The sequence below is a fragment of the Marmota flaviventris genome, chromosome 11, assembly GCF_047511675.1.
Source record: "Marmota flaviventris isolate mMarFla1 chromosome 11, mMarFla1.hap1, whole genome shotgun sequence".
NCBI classification, from domain to species: domain Eukaryota; kingdom Metazoa; phylum Chordata; class Mammalia; order Rodentia; family Sciuridae; genus Marmota; species Marmota flaviventris.
In genome coordinates this window covers 103,892,469-103,913,467 of record NC_092508.1, presented here as the reverse complement: position 1 = coordinate 103,913,467, position 20,999 = coordinate 103,892,469, and the positions used below count along the sequence as shown (strand labels likewise).

At 34.8% G+C, this 20,999-nt stretch overlaps 1 protein-coding gene and 1 pseudogene across 6 annotated transcripts in view; one reads left to right on the top strand and one right to left on the bottom strand.

Annotated features, from left to right (window-relative positions):
• Positions 1-20,999, top strand: part of Ptpn4 (protein tyrosine phosphatase non-receptor type 4) — a 176,770-nt gene that overhangs the window by 125,553 nt on the left and 30,218 nt on the right. For all 6 annotated transcript variants that reach the window (XM_071619272.1, XM_071619275.1, XM_071619276.1 and 3 more), the window contains 5 exons: positions 764-889; positions 3,381-3,539; positions 12,621-12,780; positions 16,171-16,254; positions 16,348-16,404. In XM_071619272.1, coding sequence (XP_071475373.1) covers positions 764-889; positions 3,381-3,539; positions 12,621-12,780; positions 16,171-16,254; positions 16,348-16,404 — 586 coding nt within the window. The remainder of the gene's footprint in view (positions 1-763; positions 890-3,380; positions 3,540-12,620; positions 12,781-16,170; positions 16,255-16,347; positions 16,405-20,999) is intronic.
• Positions 6,173-8,128, bottom strand: LOC114093894 (cytoskeleton-associated protein 2 pseudogene; annotated as a pseudogene).

Sequence of the window (20,999 nt, the reverse complement as noted above, 5' to 3'; positions counted from 1 at the left end):
TTTGTAATGGGGATTTTTTTTTTTTTTTTTTTTAAGACAGGTCTTGCCGAGTTGCTTAGTGCCTTGCTAAATTGCTTAGATTAGTTTTGAACTTGCAATCATCCTGCCTCAGCCTCCCATGTCACTGAGATTATAGCTATGTGCCACAGTGCCTGGCATGATGTAGTAGGATAATAGAATGTTTTTAAAAAATTATGATGTAACAGAAAATAACAAACATTTTATGTGGTGTGAATTTATTACAGAAATTTTAAAAACCTGGAAGATAATTTATTATATATTTTTATATAAGGAGCTTAATTAATTGTATTAGCCTCCATATAACCCTGAATTTCTAAAAGCTAGTTTAAATAGATGCCATACATTTTCAATGAATTTTGACCAGTTTTGGAATTTGCATATTAAAAAGTTTGGGGGTTTTTTAGTTGTTAACACTCCTAAAATTCTAAGGGTTTATGATCTCTGCACAGATCAATATCAAGATCTTTTTATTTGAAGATTACTTTTAGTTCTCATATTTATATCACTATGATAGCTGACAAGTAATCACTCCTCACCACAAGACAGAATAGTTAACCTTCTAAAATGCTTTTGTAAAAAAGAAAAATCCACTTTGCTATTATAAGAAAGAAAGAAATTACATTTATTTGTAATTTATGCTGACTCATCTAGAGTGTAATCTATTAAAACACTTAAGAATTTGGTTTATAGTTTGGACTATAAAAATAAAACTCTTAATGTATTATTTAAATTATTTCTGCAGATCCCCAAGTAAACCTTTGGCACGGAAATTAATGGATTGGGAAGTAGTAAGCAGAAATTCAATATCTGATGACAGGTTAGAAACACAAAGCCTTCCATCTCGATCTCCACCTGGGACTCCTAATCAGTAAGTACTATCCAACACCAAGTTTGTATTTAGCTAGTTGCCAGATTATTAGCTGTATATTTCCATGAGTGTCTACATAAAAATTTAACTCTTTTTGATCAAGTATGTTTTTTGTTGCTCCATAGCATTATATCCTCCTTGCTTATGGCAAAAGTGGCATGGAATAATAGCTTTGGAGAATGAGGAAGTAGCGCATTGACCCTCAGTTTCCTCAGTAGTTGTCCTTCATAGTAAACGTCACTAATGAATAAATTAAGATCTATTAGTGGACTTAAAATCTCTTCAGATTGTTTTTTACACATCCTTTTCCATGTGAATTCCCAACAGAATTTCTCAGTGTAAAGATTGTTTGTAAATGCTTTACAAAATGATGCTATTCTCTTATACAAAACCCCACCCTACTATAGGGGTGTAACTTTGTGATAATGTTTGGCTTAGCATGTGCAAGACCCTGGGTTCAATCCATAGCAAAGCAAAAACATCCCATTCATTTTCTGTGGCCTAGAAAAGAATTTACAACAGTAGTCCTCATAAGCTTAGCTTTATCTATGCTAAAAAGAACTTTGTGATTTAGCACTTTTTATAGCATTTATCATAAAATGCTTTTGGTGTTAATAATAAAACAAGGAGCTTGTGACCAAAGGTATTGATTATTTTAATTTTATAATAGTAACATTATGTTCACCTAATTAAGATAATGGTAAACAAATGTGTATCAGCACATGAACCAAATGTATATACACCAAACTTTGTTATCCTATAAAGTTCATTTGTAGAATACTTGAATTTTGGTATAGAATATTTGGTATATATTATTTTTTTTGGTACCAGGGATTGAACCCAGGGGCGCTTAACCACTGAGCCACATCCCCAGCCCTTTTTTATAGTTTATTTAGAGACAGAGTCTTGCTGAGTTGATTAGGACCTCACTAAGTTGCTGAGGCTGGCTTTGAACTTGTGATCCTCCTGCCTCAGCCTCCAGAGTATTTAGGGTTACAGGCAGTAGTCACCATGCCTGGCTAGAATATTAATGTTTGAAGAAGTCTTCTTTAGAAATATTTTATACACATTAATGTTCAATAAGTTTTCACTAAATTCTAAAAGCTAAATCACTGATGGGTAGTGTCAGCTGAAAAATAAACTTCTACCAATTGAACAATAAAAAGTATATGTATAAAAAAAAATTGGTTCACAAAACTTTATACCTAGGTGTCTTCCTTCCTGCTAGATAAATTGGACTATGTAGTTTCTTTTTTGTTTGTTTGAACTCCATAGTTTCTATCTTGCCCATTGCAGATTACTGAGTTAGTTTGCCTTATAAAATAAGGTGTATGCTCATCAGCTTGTTTGAAGAAATTTTGGAACCTTCTTTTTCGCTCCCTTTTGCAACCAGACATTTCTCCATTTGTTACCAGCACCACTAAATAATTATAATGAGTTATAGATGACAAAAGAAAAATTAAAACAGATGATTAATTACTTAACAGCATCTTATTAAGTTTTCGGATTAATGAAACAATTTTAGGTATTTTTAAATTCTAAATAGCTAGTACAGGGTAGTGGTTAAGAATGTGGACTTTAATAGTAATAAGTGTGTTGCATCTAATTATGGTAGATAGTAAGGCTTTTTAAACTTTGAGCAAATTAATTAATTTTCCTCATCTACAAAATTATAAGAGTGTCTTTTTAATATTTATTTTTTAGTTGTGGTTGGACACAATATCTTTGTTTTATTTATTTATTTATTTATTTTTATGTGGTGCTGAGGATCGAACCCAGGGCCTTCCTTGCACATGCTAGGCAAGCACTCTACCTCTGAGCCACAACACCAGCCCCAACAGTGTCTTTCTTATAGTACTGTTTTGAGGACTAAAGAGGTAGTATATGGGGCTGGGACTGGGGCTCGGTAGTAGAGCGCTTGCCTGACACGTGTAAGGCAGTGGGTTCAATCCTCAGTACCACATAAAAGTAAAATAAAGGTATTGTGACCACCTATAACTAAAAAAATACATATTATAAAAAGAGGTGGTATATGCAAAATGCTTACAACAATGCGTAGTACATAATAAATTCTCTAATATCAGCTGTTTTAACTAACAATTGTAATGACAACAATTATTTATATGACAGTCACTTGTAAGGATAGAAATATGGTATTTGGTGCCTGTTCTTAGGATGTGAAATCCCATAAATAAAAAACAGAAGAATTAAAAAAGAATTTAGACTAGAAGATATTTCTAAATCATTTATTCTAATCAATTTTATAAATTTTGGATAAGATATAAAATTGTAGTGACTAAAACCTAGAAACATTTGGATAGAGATAATAAATGATTGAATGGGTAAAATTCTTGTGACAGATTTGTTTGTGTCAGACACTTTGCTTAGTCAACATAGTCTTAAAAACACAATCCCCACTGTCTCATGCAACCATATAATTAAGAAACTTGGAATATTTGAATTAAAGCTTTTTTTTCTCTTCTTCATTTAGTCGAAATTCTGCATTCACACAAGAGGGAACCCGATTACGACCATCTTCAGTTGGTCATTTGGTAGACCATGTGGTTCACACTTCACAAAGTGAAGATTTTGTGAGTCAGAGATCTCCATCATCTACACAAGCTAATAGCATCATTCTGGAATCATCACCGTGAGACCTTTTTTTATTTTGCTTCCTAATTCTATATTTTCAGATGCTAAAAATTATTTCATTAAAAATAATTTTTGATACAGGATGTTATTTATCTTATTTTTGAATATTTAGTATTTGTAAATGAGCCTATTTGTCCCTGAGAATTTTTTGTTGCCTCTTTCTCCCTTTACCTCTGGTTGCTACTATCTTTAATTTTAAGTGCATATGCTCAGATATTTGTGCAGCTTTTGTAGCATTGTGGTCAGGAAGTAGGGTAGTGAAAGGTACAGCTTTTTTTTTTTTTTTTTTTTTTTTTTTAAAGACAGTGTCTCACTAAGTTGCCAAGGCTATCCTTGAACTTGCAATCCTCAAACTTGCCTCAGCTTCCTGGGTAGCTGGGATTACAGGCAGGTACCAATGCACATGATGTTTTCTTCCTTAATATTTTTTAAGGGGCTGTGTTTGCGGCTCAGTGGTAGAGCACTTGCCTAGCATGTATGAGGTATTCTCAGCGCTGCATATAAATAAATAAACAATAATTGATAACTAAGAAAAAACATTTTTAAAAAGTTAAAAAATGCTTATTAAGATGGTTAACACTGAATAAGCCTTAGAAACCATGCATATATCAAATTTTTATACAGGTATTATTATTGTATACTTATTGGCTGCATAATTTTAAAACAATGGAAATTCTAGCTGGTAAGGTAGCACATACCTGTAATCCCGGTTATCAGGAAGATGAGGCAAAAGGATCACAAGTTTAAGGAGAGCCTGGGCAATTTAATAAAATTGTGTCCTAAAATAAAATTCAAAAAAGAAAGGGCTCGGGATATAACTCCGTGGTAGATCAATTGCCTAACATGCAATAGGCCCTGGGTTCAATCCCCAGCATTGCAAAAAAAAAAAAAAGCACCATAAACTTTTACTTTCTACAACATGAAAAGACAATAAATAAAAGATAATGTATAAATGGAATGAACATAAAGGACTAAGTATATGATCTTCAACCACATTCACATTATATATTAAACTGATCTTTTTATAATCCACTTATTTGAGACTGTGAGTTGACATGATACATGCCATTTAAATATTACTTCTTGACCTTATAAAACAATTTCATTGGTATTTATGTGGGGAGAACAAAAGTATTTATTGTAACAATTATGTTTCAGAGGACATGATTTAAATGTGAACATTATATAATGAAGAAGAAAGCAGTGCAAGTATTGGCTATTTTAGAAATGCTTCCTAAATTAAAATAACATTTATTAATTTATTTGGCACTGAGGATTGAACCCAGGGATATTTAATCACTGAGTCACATCTCTATGTTGCTTAGGCCTTGCTAAATTGCTGGGGCTGGCGTTGAACTTGTGATCTTTCTACCTTAGCCTCCCAAGTTGCTAGGTGGTGTGTATATACCACCAGACCAGACTTAAAATGACATTTATTAAATATTATTATATTTCCCTTCCCACACTCCATTCTAATAGATGACAAACTATCATATGAATCTATGAAAGTTAAAGTTTTAACATTGACACAGGTTACCAAGGGAACTCACATTAGATTTAAAATTGTGAATATTCACTGTATTGAGCACCTTTTTTTTTTTTCTTACACGAAGTACCTTCACTTAAAATGGCATATTTAGTTAAACTATTCTTGGTAACCTCATTTACAATCAAAAGATGAGCCAAGAGAGCACAGATACAGACTTAGTATCATAGATGAAAAATGATAGTGAACCAGGCATGGTGGTGCATGCCTGTAATCCCAGCAACATTGGAGGCTGAGGCAGGAGGGTCACAAGTTAGAGACCAGCCTCAGCAACTTGGCAAGACCCTATGCAACTTAGTGAGACCGTATTTCAAAATAAAAAGGGCTAGGAATGAGGCTCAATGGTAAAGTGCCTCTGTATTAAATCTCCAGTACCAAAAACAAACACAAAGAGATAATGAAGAACCATAGGCATTTTAAGGGATGAAACAGAGCACAACAGTCTAGTTAAATTAAGTTTGGTGGAAAACTTCATAACCCATAACATTTGAAGTGGGTTGATCTTTCTTTGTTCCATAAGGGATTCAACCTAGGGCCTCAGGAATATTCGGCAATACAGTCTACCAATTAGCTATACTTCCAGCCTCATTTTTACTTTCATACTAATCAAAGAAAGGGGCAGTGTGGTCATTCTGTTTTAAAAGCAGGAAGGTATATTATAAATTTGGTGGTTGTTTGTTAGTTATGGAGATTGAGTCCTGGGGTGTTCTACCACTGACATATACCCCCAGCCCATTTTACTTTGAGACAGTATCTCATCAGATTGCCAAAGCTGGTATCGAACTTACAGTCTTCCTGCCTTAGTCTCCCTTGTTGCTGGCATTACAGTGAGCACCGCCACGCCCAGGTGACATTGAATTATTTTAAAATTTTTTGCTGGTGTGGTGGCACTTACCTGTAATCCTAGCAGCTTGGGATGCTGAGGCAGCAAGATTTCAAGTTCGAGGCCCCTCAGCAACTTGGTGAGACCCAAAGGCTAAAGGTATAGCTCAGTGGTAAAGCACCCCTAGAGTCAATCCCTGGTGCAAATAGATAATAAATAGATAGATAGATAGATAGTCAATGTAAAAACATAAATTTTATCTTTAACACCTCATTTTCTCATAATGCAACTGATATATTTTGACCAGATTATTCAATGTTTGTAACATTTCTTCTTTGAGGCATCCCTTTTTAATTATGTTCAGGCATTCAAAAAATGTTTTATTTAGAATTTTTTCCATAAGCAACCTTTGTTCCTCTTCTTTTGCCATGGTAGTCTGACAGGACCCAAATGATTTTTCATTTTGAACTTAGGCTCAGGCTGGGTAACTACTGAGTTAGGATGGCTCTTCATCGCTTTTGCTTTACCAGCTTTCCAATCACTCAGATGAGCTTTTCTCTTTTCTGCAGTTTCTCTGGACTGAGCTGATTCTCTCAACAATTGCTTTTGTTCTAGTATGTCTTTACTGGTGTATTTTTTTTTTTTTTTTTTTTTTTTTTTTAGCTTTTCTATCAGTTCGATATTAGACGATGAAGCAGGCCCGGCTACAATTTCAGATGCTATGGTGATGCCTTGTATCTTTTTATGTTCTGAGAACTGGTTTGACACTAGAGAAAATCATTTTTGACTGTAATAATTCTTTTTCATGAGGCCCTTTTTGAATTTTAACACTAGCAGGGATTCTGCTGGTTCCTTACTTCATGGTATCCTGGGTATTATTATGGTGACTTCTAATAGGATGTCACATATGTTGTGTGTTCTGGGATGTAGTGCTTACAAATTTAATGGTAGCATTCATACTGGAGGCTCCTCTTTCACTTCCCATTACTGGTGTTTACGGGCTGAGGCTTTGTGGCTTTAGAGAGAGTAGTTGAAAATCTGTGTAGTTGCACAACTCTTTGACTTGTAGAGGTTTTCTAAATGAATTAATATTAGACTGAATAGTTTGGCCAAGATAAGATCCTAGTACAAGTTTCTTGGGTGTATAACATCTTGCTTTGGTTTCTCTGCAGTCATTTGTTACTTTTTATTATTGCTTTTAGGGTGAAATACCTGGCTTTTAATGTCTTATTTTGACTTTGGGGATCACCTTAATTTGTAATGACTGCAGAGTTTGTCATCCTCAAAATTATGTTTCAGTTGCAGTAGTAGACTTGGTTAACTCATTAAAAGGTTTTATTTTAAGACAGGGTTTTTCGAAGTTACCCAGTCTGGGATCAAGCTTGTGATCCTCTTGTCTTAGCCTCCCAAGTAGCCAAGATTACAGACCTGTACTACTGTATCCAGCTCATTGTTATATTACTGTTACTCTTTTGATATTTTTTTCCTTTTTCTCGCTCCCCACCCTGCCTTTACACTAGTGGGCTAAGGATTGAACCAAAGGGTGCTCTACCACTGAACTATATCACCAGCCCTTTTTTTTAAATACATATATGTATATTTAGTTGTAGATGGACACAATACCTTTATTTTATTTATTTATTTATTTATTGTAATTTTTTTTTAGTTGTAAATGGGCACAGTATATTTATTTTTATGTGGTGCTGAGGATCTAATCCAGCAACTCGTGTGTGCTAGGCTTGCGCTCTACTGCTGAGCCACAACCCCAGCCTCATCTCCAGTCCTTTTAATTTATTGAAACATAAAATTACTTAGGCTGACCCTGAACTTGGGATCCTTCTGCCTCAACCTGTCGTATCACAGGGATTAGAGGCATGCTTCTTTTGATATTTTCTTTTTTACCCATTTTTGTTTAAGTTTCAGAATTTTTGTCCCTTCTTGGACCTGGTCCTCAGATGTCATTATTCTCTGTTCTCTACTGGATATCTGATTTTCTGTTTGTATGCAAAATGTTTTTTGTTTTTGTTTTGTTAACAAATGTTCCTTGAGCTTTTGTCGTCTTTGCGCTCTGAACATGGTCCAGGCCTTCTGACTCAGGAGCAGCTACAGGTCCATTGGGCACAGTTAGGGTGCTTATTGCAACCTGGGGTTGGGAATACATCTCCACCTTAAACGACTTGGATTCTCTCAGGCCACCACTGCCACACAACGCACGCATCATTTCTAAAGTTCATTTCTACATCACATTGCACCTGATTGATATATAAATTCAACTCCTTAATTTAGTATTTAGTCCATCAATTTAATATACTAATGATATCCTCACATTAATGTTCAATACCTTAATTTATTGGCTTATATAATACAGAGTTTCTATGTATGTGCGAAAATGAGTTTATAAAAAGTAGAAGATGTACCATTGTACTGTCATGTATAACTAATTAAAACAAATAAAAAATTAATATTAAAAAAAGTAGAATATGTACAAGACACAGATAGGTAAGAAGATTCATTAATTGTTGAGAAAGAGAAAGGAGTACAAGATATAGTGAATGTGAACAGCTTAAAGTGACAGATAGAAGAGATGAATGGTCAGCAATGCGATTGTAGGTACTCTAGAAAAACATGACTAGATATCTGAGCCATCGTTGTCCTTAGACTGGGCCAACCAGAGAACACTAGCTAAGCTATCAAGGCCTTGGTAACTTACATCTTAGGTAAAACATTTTGATGGTTTGTATATATTATGAGTAATGAATGAGTAGGACAGATATACATACCATAAATGAGTTAGCAAAGGATAGGATTGATGGAAATTTATTGTTTTATTATGTTAAAAATTAAAATTTTAAACTTTTGGGTTTTTTTAAATAATCATTTTCTTCTTTTAAAATTTAAAAAGTATAAAGTAAATTTTCTTTATTTTTTTCTCCCCTATATTGAATTCAGGGATGCTCTACCACTGAGCTACATCTCCAGCACCCCTGCACCATTTTTTTTAAAAGACAGTGTCTCAGCCAGGTGGTGGTGGCACATGCCTAAAATCCCAGTGGCTTGGGAGACTGAAATGGGAGGACAGAGTTCAAACCATCCTCAGCAAGCAGGGCTGGGGATGTGGCTCAGTAGTAAAGTGCCCCTGAGTTCAGTCCCCAGTACCAAAAAACAAAACAAAAAAACCCAAAAGACAGGTTCTTGCTTAGTTGCCCAAGCTGACCTCAAATTTGCAATCCTCCTTGCCTCAATCGCTCTAGTTGCTGGAATTATGGGTGGGGGGCACCACACCCAGCTAAAGTATAAATATTGAGTCCTAACCAAATTATTTTAATCTACTTTTTTTTTTCTCTCTCTCTCTCTCTTTTTTTTTTTTTTTGTTGTTGTTGTTTTGTTTTGAGACATTGAGAATAGGGTCTTGCCCATGCTGCCCTCAGTAAACTCTTGATTCTCTTCTTTAGCCTCCCAAATCACTGGGATTATAAACATATACCACTACACATAACTTATTTTCTTTCTTTCTTTTTTTTTTAGTACTGGGGATTGAACCCCCAAGGGTTCTCTACCCACTAAGCTACAATCCCTTTTATTTTGAGATAGGATCTTGTTATAAATTGCTGATACTGGACTCAAACTTGCAATCTTGTTTCAGCTCCCTGAGAGGTTGGGGTTATAGGTGTACACCACCACATCTGGCTTTTTTGCAGAGCCTGTTTTAGAAAAACAAAATGCACACAATTGAATATTTTCACATACATAGATTATAAGCCCCCCAAATCATTTGCCCCCTCAAAATTCTTTTCTTTTGCTTTCTGATCTAAAGTGCAGAAGTATATTCAGAAGAGAGTATAACCATGCAGTGTTTTTTCTTCCTCTCCTTGGTTCACAGAATTTAAAATGATTGAAGCTTTCTCATAGGACATGAGGTATAAGTTTATGTGTTTGTATTCAATTTTGAATTTATAACATTGCATGTGAAATTTGACCAGTTTTAACCTGAATAATAATGAGTTCCAAGAAGATAAGTGTTAAACCACGCTGCAAAGAAAAGACCACTAACTCCAATTTAAATCAAATTAAAGCAAGTTTGTAATTCCTACCGGCTGGGGCTGTCTCTCCCGAAAGCCGTGGGAATAGAAGACAGCCCTGCAGCTCTCAAGGAGTGCAGCTTTATGGCACAGAAAGTTGCAAAAAAGGGGAGGTGTCTTGAGAACTTACAGAAAACAGGATTTTGACAAGCATAACACAAAGGCAGGTAGTAGGTTTAATGGTCCAACACTTAGGGAGTAAATTTAGATCCCAATATCAGAATTTATGAGGCGCCACTAGAGTTTCAGAGAGAATCATTATTTGTAAGTTCTCAAGACACCTCCCCTAATTATAATAATACATTGGTTGCTTACAGTTGGCTTTCACATAAATTATCTCTGTTCTACTTAGAAGAACTCAAAGAAGTAGGAAAGATATATAATATCCATTGTATAGATGAGAAGCCACACTTAAAGCATTTATCCCAATTTACAGAACAGAAATTTAAGCCTTCTCTACCTAAACTATTGAGAACTTTTTACCCCAAACAAGACTTTGGTTTTTTTCTTTTGTTTTTTGCAATTTAGAAAAAAAAATTCTTTGTTGTGTGGATTTCGTAGATTTTAGTTTCACCATTGGCTAAAAGTGAAAAAAAAAAAAATTCAGACAATGTTGGATTAAGCAGGAAGCTTTTCAGCATATAATGGTTTTTGAGATCTTACACTTTTTTTAAAGTTGACAGATGAAATTGTAGTGAAGTAGATCTTGAGATCATCTTACCAATTCTGTCATTTTTAAGTGGAGTATAGGACGTTGGTTATACTGTGTAGAATAGTCACCATTTATACGTTGGTGTAACAGAGACCATAGTCTACGATTTTCTTCTCTTTAACAGAAAATTAGACTGTTTTAGTTTGTAGTTTTATGAGATATAAATAATTACCCTCAATTAATTTTTAACAACTTAACAGATGTTTATTGTAATAAATTTACACCACAAATACTAGTACACAATATTTTACAATGAAGCCAGGGTATTTGTATAAAAATAATCACAGAGCATGTGAATTGCATGATTAAAATTTTATTTTTTATTAGGAAGCAAATTGCTAAAGGCAGCAACAGAGAGCTGCTTTGACTGCAAAATAAGTTGCTTTCACTGCTGTTGTTAAAATATTTTCTGAGAAATTAAAGCTGAATGGACTGAAATAGGCAAGTTTTTGCCCCCATGTTGATTGACAGTTTTAACATTTTTTTTTTTTGCTTCTATGTGACAAGATATTGCCCTGTCACCAGCACTTAAACATGAAATTTTCATTATTTGTTCTCTACTTATTTGTTCTCTACAAAACTGAGTAGATACTAAGTGAAGTATGTATCTGAATTCCACAGCCACAGCCATGTGGCTTGATATACAGATATACAGAGTTAAAACTCTTATCTGTCCTTAGGCAATGAGATCGTAATCCTTATGTTTCCCAGAGGGCCTCCTGCCATCTCAGAGGTAGATGATAACCTCAGTGGTGGTCAGTGCTCTTGTGGAGAACTATTTTTCCCTTTCCTGTTCTTTTATATCTTCCAAACTCAATATCTATAGTGTCCACTTCCAAGGGAAACAAAACCTCTGGTTCCCCCTTCTGGCCTTTGTGGAAAACTCAGATAGTATTATATATACTGTGATTGTTCTTAACATCTACAATTTCTACCTTGAAATTTCTCCTATAATATCTAGTTTTTTCTATCAATTCCTGCTGCCACAAGTTGAGGGTTATGCTCCCTAATGTTAATTGTATTTTTGCGTTCTTACCTTAAATTATGTATCTGACACTTATTTCATCCAGTTTTGTCTCTTCAGTGATGATCTCTGCCCTATTATAATCTTGTTACATTATTAAGTTACATTCCTTGAATCATGTTAAAGAAAATAGGCCAGCTACAGTGGTGCATACCTGTAATCCCAACAATTCAGAGAGCTGAGGGAAGATGACTGTAAGTTTGAGGCCAACCTGGACAACCTAGCTAGATCCTGACTCAAAATAAAAAGAGCCAGGGGTGTAACTCAGTTGTAGAGCACCTCTGGCTTAAAAAAAAGAATAGGCCAAATATTTCAGTTGTTTTGTGTGTGGCACAGCCCACTTCTCAGGTTTGGTTTCTCTTTGCCTACCTTATTCTCTAACCATGACTACACTGAAAACCTTAAAATATATATATTTTAGAAAGTTATGTGAAATGCTAAAACAAAATAACATATCTTCATAGGAATATTTTTGAAGTACATTTTATCATAATTATTTACTGATTTGGAAAAGAAATTAACTTTTCTACTTTAAAGGTAAAGTTTTTATTAAAAGTGGTACTGGGCTGGGATTGTGGCTCAGTGGTAGAGCGCTCACCTAGTAAGGGTGAGACCGGGGTTCGATCCTCAGCACCACATAAAAAATAAATAAATAAATAAAGGCATTGTGTTGTGTCCATCTATACCTAACAAATAAAATAAAATAAAATATTTACTTATAAAAAATAATAAAATAAAAGTGGTACTTTCAGATAATTATGGTATTTAAAGCCTGTCTCCGCCTAGACATTGTAAATATTTGGGTTATTTGATTTGAACTTTTAAAAAAATATATTTTTAAAAAATAATTGTGTGAGACAACTTCTAAAATATTTTTTCCCTTTTTTTTCCCTAGATCACAAGAAACACCTGAAGATGGGCAACCCCCAGCTTTACCACCTAAACAATCTAAGAAAAATAGTTGGAACCAAATTCAATACTCACATTCTCAGCAAGATCTGGAAAATCATACTAATGAAGCATTTGATATACCATCTTCCCCTGAAAAATCTACTGTAAGAAGCTTCTTTACATATTCTCACTTTTCCTTCAATTTCTCAAATCCAAAATTGAGTTTCTTTTGTACTTTAGCATATTTTAACTATAAATTTTATTATAGTACCTCGTCTTTTTCATGATATTCTTTAGTCATAAATTATCTTTTTCCCCTAGGCATAGAGGTGTATACCTATAATCCCAAGTCTTCAGGAGGCTGAGGCAAGAGAATTGCAAATTCTAGGCCAGCCTGAGTAATTTAAAGAGACCCTGTCTCAAAATAAAATAGAATCAGGGCCAGACGTGGTGGCACATGCCTGTAAACCCAGTGATTTTAGAGGTTGAGGCAAGAGGAGTCTCAGCAACTTAGTGAGACCCTGTCTCAAAATAAAAAAGGGATGTGGCTCAGTGGTTATGTGCCCCTGGGTTCATTCCCTAGTGTAAAAAAAGAAGGAAAGAAAGAAAATTCCTTTTTCTTTGGGGGTGGCTGACTAATGCAAAACATATCTACACTTCCAGAACAAATGTTAATAATCCATTAATTACCACTAATTTTACTACATAATTACTTAGAGAAGAGACTTTATCTTTTTCATCATCTTTTGAAATTGAGTACAGGTTTTTAGAAGTATTTTAGTGCTTTTGCCTTAGAGAATATGCTTTTACCACAATAAAATGGTGAGTTGGTAGAATACCCTGGTTTATGAATTTTCATTGCTTTTTCAAGTAGATTTAAATAATCCATAAGTGAGATTGTCAGTATATTTGAGGAAATACTGTGCTCCTGAAGAAATTTAAAAACAGATAACTATTGGTGTGTTTCAGGAAACTTAAGAGACATCAAGGAATGGAATAAGATGTAAAGAAGGGAAGGACCACAGCAGATATTGGCATGTATGCCAAAAGCCTGCAGTGGCCATTACACTCATTGCTCTATTGTTTCTTCAACCATACATCGCCTCTCATATTATCTGAAGTTGAAATTGAAAGGCAACCATTCTCTTATCCCACACTTACTGCTCCAATATCATGGATATAAAAAATAGATGAGAATCCTTACAAAAACTAAAAAAGTGGGCAAGGGTTGTAGCTCAGTGGTAGAGCGCTTACCTAGCATGTGTGAGGCACCAGGTTCGATTCTTATCACCACATAAAAATAAGTAAATAAAAATAAAAAAGAACTCTAGTACTACCTCTGTGGTCACTTGCATATCATTTGTTCATGCATTCATTCATAGTCATTGAGTTCTTGCTGAATGCTGGGCACTTTGATGGTAGGAGATATGCAAGGACAAATAAAACATGGTCCGTGCTGTGACATAATTTATAATCTAGATTGCTTGTTTCTTTCTTTTTTTTTTCTTTTTTTGTACCAGGAATTGAACCCAGGTGCACTTAACCACTGAGCTACATCCATAGCCTCTTTTTTTAATTTTTAAATTTAGAGATAGAGTCTCACTAAGTTGCTTAGGGCCTCACTAATTTGCTGAGGCTGGCTTTGAACTTGAGGATTAAATAGTAAGTAAGATATAAATAATTCAAATATATAGCATACTAATTTAAATGCTAGAGAGGAAAAATAAAGAAGGAAAGGTGTTTAGGGAATTTCCAGAAGTCTTCTTACAATTTTAGATAATTTGAGCTAGGAATGAAATTTGTGATAAGCCATGTAACTATCTAATGGAATACCAGATACAAAGACAGATGTCTTAGTTCATTTTCTGTTGCTATAACTGAATACCACAGACTGGGTAATTTATAAAGAATAGAGGTTTATTTAGTTCATGGGTCTAGAGGTTGGGAAGTTTAAGGACATAGTACTTTCATCTGGTGAGGACCTTCTTGCTGCATCATATTATAGCAGAGTCCATTGCATGACAAGGTAGAGCAAGTGTGCTAGCTCAGGTCTCTTCATCTTGTAAAGCCACTAATGCCATAATAGGGGCCCCACCCTCATACATCTTCCAATCCTAATTTCCTTTCAAAGAGCTCACGTTTAAATACCATTAATATATGAATTTGGGGATTTTGTTGCTAGCATGTGAACATGTGAACTTTAGGAGGACACATTCAAACTATAGCAACAGGAGTATGATTGAGGGGCTGGGGCTGGGGCTCAGCAATAGAGCGCTTGCCTCCCATGTCTGAAGCCCTGGATTCAATCCTCAGCACCACATAAAAATAAATAAACAAAATAAAGGTATTGTGTTCAACTACAACTAAATATATATATATAAAAAGAGTATGACTGATATAGTCAAGGGATACCAAGGGAGACAGTGTGGCTACAGAAAGAGTAGTAAATAAGGAGACAAGCTAGATTCTCAAAGACTTCTGTTAGAAGGATTTTTTGTTTTAACCCTGAGTGAGATAGGAAGTAAATGGACATATCTGAGAAGAGAGGTAACATGATGTCCATGTAGGTTTTTATGGTATCGCTTTGGCTGTATTTCAAGTAGACTGAAAGCAGGGCAGAGGAAGAGATACTGGTTGTGAGGCATTGCAGTATTTCCATCATGTAATGGTGATTTGGACCAGGGTGATAGCAATACAGGGGATGAGAGATGACTGTCCTCTGGATGTATTTTTAAGACATGATATGCTCATGGATTAGATGTGGAGTACTACAGAAAGAAATCAAAGATAATGCCAGTGTTTTTATTGAGTTGTGAAAGGCTGCAGATGAAGCAGGTACAGTTAGAATGTTAGGAGCTCAGTTTAGAATGTGTTAAGTTTGAAATGTTTATTAAGAATCCTTTTGGAGATGAGGACGATTGGATATATGATTCTGGACTTGAAGGGTGAGGTCTAAGCCAGAGTTATAACATTGGCATATAGTGGTATTTAAAATCACAAAATAGAGAAATCGCCAAGAAAGTTTATGTAAATAAAAGGTTCTAGATACCAAGCCTTCCATCCTTCAATTTTAAAAAATGAAGGAACTGAAAGAAACCAGCAAAGGAGACTGAGAAAATGCAGATAGAAAGGTAGAAGGAAAAGTGGGCAAGTGAATTTATCAAATATCACAGGTAAGTCAAGTAAGATAAGGACTGAAAATTGAACCCTAGATTCAGCAATGTGAAAATCTTTGGTGTCCTTAATTAACAGTTGTGATAGATTGGTGGGGATGAAAATCTGAGAAGTAGGATGGGATTAGAGGAAATAGAGACAGGAATTTCTTTCAGTTTGCTGGTGTTCTTATTAATATAGTGACAAGAAGGCATGAGAGAATATAACAGCAAGTTATTATTCAAAGAAATTTATTTTCTTAAACTAACATTTTGAGTAGAATTATGATTCTTTATATTCTGTAGATAATAAAAGCAAATGAAAAGCATGCTTTATGTATGTCTGTAGGATAAACTATAAATGCAGAAATTTATATATTATTTTATTTTTGTCTTTTCAAGCCTAATGGTGGTATTCCACATGATAATCTTGTTCTAATCAGAATGAAACCTGATGAAAATGGAAGGTTTGGATTCAATGTAAAGGTAAGCTGGAATTTATATTGTATTCAGTTTTTACATTAAGTTGTCTTTATTTTGACAATATTTGACCAATACTTTTCTTGTTTTCTTTTCAAGGGAGGATATGATCAGAAGATGCCTGTAATTGTGTCCCGAGTAGCACCAGGAACACCTGTAAGTTATAGTATACTAGCAGCAGCTTCAAGCCAAGTTCTATAACACCAATTCCAATACCTCTGTCTGTGTCTATCTTGTTCTCCCTTGATCTCTATCAGTTGTTGCTCCTGAGTCTCTACTAGGCAGAAATTGCACAGCTATTACCACTATTCTAATCCTCAATTCTCAGTGTTAGGCATGAGATTTGTATATTACCAGCTCAGTAACCCAGAGTGACTAAACCTCTCAGTCTAATTTGTAAACCCCTAAGAAGTAAATCCTCAATAAATCAAGCTTGGATCAGATATCTTTGTTTGGAAAAACTCAAATTATTATTCAGAGATGCATATGAAGGTTGGGTGAAGTAGCCCCAAATTATTTAATCAATAGGAAAGTTTATGTGTTTGAGATTACAGATGAGGAAATAAATGTTTGCTAAATTCTCATCTGCATCTGTCATATAGAAAGTTTATAAATAACATATAAAATAGAAAAAAGAGAAATGTTATTTAGAGATAGAGGTTAAAAAAATATACAAAAAGATGTAGCTAAAATATTGAAAGTTGTTGCTTCTAGAGACAGGAAGATAAATGGTAAGGAGAAACACAGAAACTTTCTCTCTCTCTCTCTCTCTCTCTCTTCCTCCCTCCCTCCTTCCCTCCCTCTCTCTCTCTCCCTCTCTCCCTCTCCCCAGGGGGTTGAAGGTGGGGCACTTAACTATCCATATCCCTATCTCTTTTTTATATTTAGAGCCACATCCCTATCCCTTTTTTATATTTATTTAGAGACAGAGTCTCTCTGAGTTGCTTAGGATCTCACCAAGTTGAGGCTGGCTTTGAACCTTGCCAAGTTGAGGCTGCCTCAGACTCCTGAGCTGCTGGAATTACAGAAGAAATGGTTTCTAATAATCTTATAGACACAGTCAGATTTTTAAATTGTGATTAATAACTTTTTTAAAACTGATTTTTAAAATTTAAAAATTATACCTTTTGATCTGACAATTTGACTTTTAGGAATTATTTCTAATGGAATAATTAAACTACCGAACAAAAATACACAAGAATGTTCATTATGATATGAAATTGAAAAAATCAAAATATGTATCATTAAAATTAGTGGAATAAATTATGCCTTGCTTTACTGCTATTAAAATGATGCTGTCTCTGTAAATACAGAAATATATCCACAAAATGGTCTTACTGAAAATTACATTATAAATCTACATATATGTTTGAACCCAGTGTATAAAAATGTAAATTGTATAGAAAAAGTCTGGAAACATGCAAAAAATGTTACTGTGTTTTGCCTGGATAATGGAATTATTGGAATTCTTGCATTTTTCTTTATTCCTTTTTTAATTGTTCAAAACATAACGATTAATATGTATTGTTCATATTATTAGAAAAGATAGTATACTTTATTTAAGTCTAAGATGTTCAGGGAACATTCTATAGATCAACACAATTCTGTGACTCCCAAATTCTCTTCTTAAGCTATACAAATTAGAGTTTTGTTGTCGTTTTGTCATTTTATACATTCACGTTCTCTCTCTCTCTCTCTCTCTCTCTCTCACACACACACACACACACACACACACTTTTTTTCACAGCACTGGGGATTGAACTCACAATTGCTCTACCACTGAGTTACATCCTCAAGCCTTTTATTTTAAGATAGGGTCTTGCCAAGTTGCCCATTCTGGCTTCAAACTTGCAATTCTCCTGCCTCAGCCTCCTGGGTAGCCAGGATTATAGGCATGTGCCACAGGCTCATTTTATATTATTTTATTAATTTCAAGACCAACACAGTCTTCGAATTAGAAATCACATTTTTAGATGACTTGGAGGTGTTATGTCTATTGCCCATTTTGTTCTGGGGGGGGGGGGGGTAGGTTGCCAAGAGACCAAGAAAGAAACTCAGAGATGTGATATGAGATACAGGATTTATTAAGAAATGCTTATGGGGGAGGTTCAGTGGCACGCAGCTAGACGGATTCTTCTCCAGAAAGGCCTGTGGTGATAAGCTCAACAAGTGTACCTCTGCTTTGTCCCTGGGCAGTGCTTCTCTCTCCAAGGTGCTCTGATTTGTACCAGTTACCACAGGAGGGAAGGTATAGGTTTTATAGGTTTAGTTACAGAAGCAGAATCAGCTTAGCTTGCTTTGTCCAATTGTATGACCAGCATACCAAGGAGCAGGTGTCCTGGCATGTGTGAAAAAAAAAATGGGTTTCTACAGATAATGCTAACTTGCCCTGATTCCCAGCATACATCTCAGAGAGCCAAGTGTCCCTCAAGATAATATGTATCTGGACATCCTGGCCTAGACCCAATTTCATTGTTCCTTTTATTTCATTTGACTGGGTTTTAGGGAACAGAAGGGAGCATTCAGGGACATTGTGTTTTATCAACCCCCTTTTCTTAAAAATGATACAAGGAGAAACAGAATTTCAAGTATTCTGATGTTTTTTTTCTATTTTGGACACCTCTGAAATGGATAAATTCCAATGAAAAAGAATCATGTTTTTCTTTCTGGTCTGATAATCTTTTAGTCAGTGGCTATTGCTCCATCAAATTCATTTTAATATGTTCTTTATTTAAATTTTCAGAATCAGAATAAAATATAAATAAGAATTTATTTCTGAAAGAAGGCAGGCTAAGTATGAGTTTCCTTCAATAATAATAGGTACAGTAAGGGATACTTATAGTTATCTCTAACAGACCATCTGTTCTTTTCTACCAACTACACCATCCACAAAGTAATATAAAAAGATAGCTCTTTCTTCTACCATTAACTCCCACTCCATCTCACTTCAGGTATTCCAAAGACATTTAGAAAAACTTGGAACCAAATTGGTATGCAGAAGCATTACACTGCTAATGCAAAGAGAATATATGAAATCTGTCTTCTACTTTACTACAGAAGTAGAGAGAAAAAAGCAACTGGAGAGAATGAACATAATCTTACTTTTTTGTTTGTTTTTGTTTTTGCAGTTCTGGGGATTAAGTCCAAGGCCTTGTGCATGCTAGGCAGGCACTCTACCACTGAGCTGTCCCCAGCCCACCTTAAATTTTAATATTTCAGATTTTAAAACTTTGGATTAGTATTCTCATTTTTAGCTTCACAACAGTTCTGTGAAATAATCAAGGCAAATATCTTCTGTGTTTTCAGAATTTTAGATATCAAAGATCACATATTTCATAAACAATAGAGGAAGAATTTTGACCTTTTTTTTTTTTTTTTTTTCTCAATTCTAGGAATTGAACCCCCAGGCCTCATGCATGCCAAGCAAACTCTCTACCACTGAGCCACATCCCAAGCCCCAACTTTGACTTGTACTTACAACAAATCAGTGACAACCTTGTTGGATTTTATGGAATTTGTGAATTTTTTTTTTATGGAATTTGTGAATTAGTGAATTCTGAGTAGTTGTGCTTTCTTTTTTTTTTTTTTTTTTTTTTTTTGTTTGGTACTGGGGATTGAATCCAGGGAGGCTTAGCCTCTGGGCCACATCCCCACCTCTTTTTATATTTTGTTTAGAGACAAAGTTTTGCTTGTTGCTAGGGCCTTACAAAGTTGCTGAGGTTGGCTTTGAACTCATGATCCTCCTGCCTCAGCCTTCCGAGCCCCTGGGATTACAGGCATGCAACACCTCACCCAGCCTTGCTGTCATTTCTTACTGCCTTTGTCACAGGAGTTTCCCTTTTTTGTTAAGATACTGCCCCATTTTTCCTTCTCTACTTCTATCTGTCATCCTTTATATTTGACTCTCATGTTTTTATTGCTCTGTTCCCAGAACACAATCTTCATAGTTCTGTTTCTATTTTTCTTATATCTTTTACCTTAATTACTGGCTTGTTTTCTCAATAAAGTGTGTACAAGTAATCTTCACTTTGCACAGTAGTGCAGGACAATGTGTGATGAAATCATGGAGTAATCTTGATTAGTTGGAAAATTACAGTCGTCCCACAACTTTTATATTTTTTTGTCTAAACATTCAAATCTCTTCCTGTTTCTTACAAAAGTATAGATAAATGAGAAAATATTAAAACTAATAAATGATTTAGTATCCTGTGATTGAAAACATCAGAAATATTGAGATTTAAAATGTTTTCTTTATGAAAACATAGCACAATCTCATAAAGTACTTGCCTCCTTCTTGTTATAAAACTTTTTGTACAGAGTGAGCATTTCTTCTTGCCTTGATAATTATCTTTTTAGATTTCCTTTCAACATTTTATACTTTGAACTTGAGTGTTTTTATTCTCTTAACTTCATTTATGTTCAATTCAAATTTCATGTCCAGGATTAATCAAATTTCATTTCTTTGCTCATCTTTTTTGGTCAGTTCCCTCTTTAGATTATCCATTTTTGTATGGCTTAATCACTGAAAGGAAGAAGGAGCAAAACTACATGCTTTACTTTCTGTGCATGTAAAGAATGACAGATATGCATTGACAAATCATTCAGATTTTGAAAGAAGGGATGTGGCCAGGCACAGTGGCGCACACCTGTGATCCCAGTGGCTTGGGAGGCTGAGGCAAGAGGATTGTGAGTTCAAAGCCAGCCCCAGCAATTTAGCAAGGCCCTAAGCAACTTAGCTAGACTCCATCTCA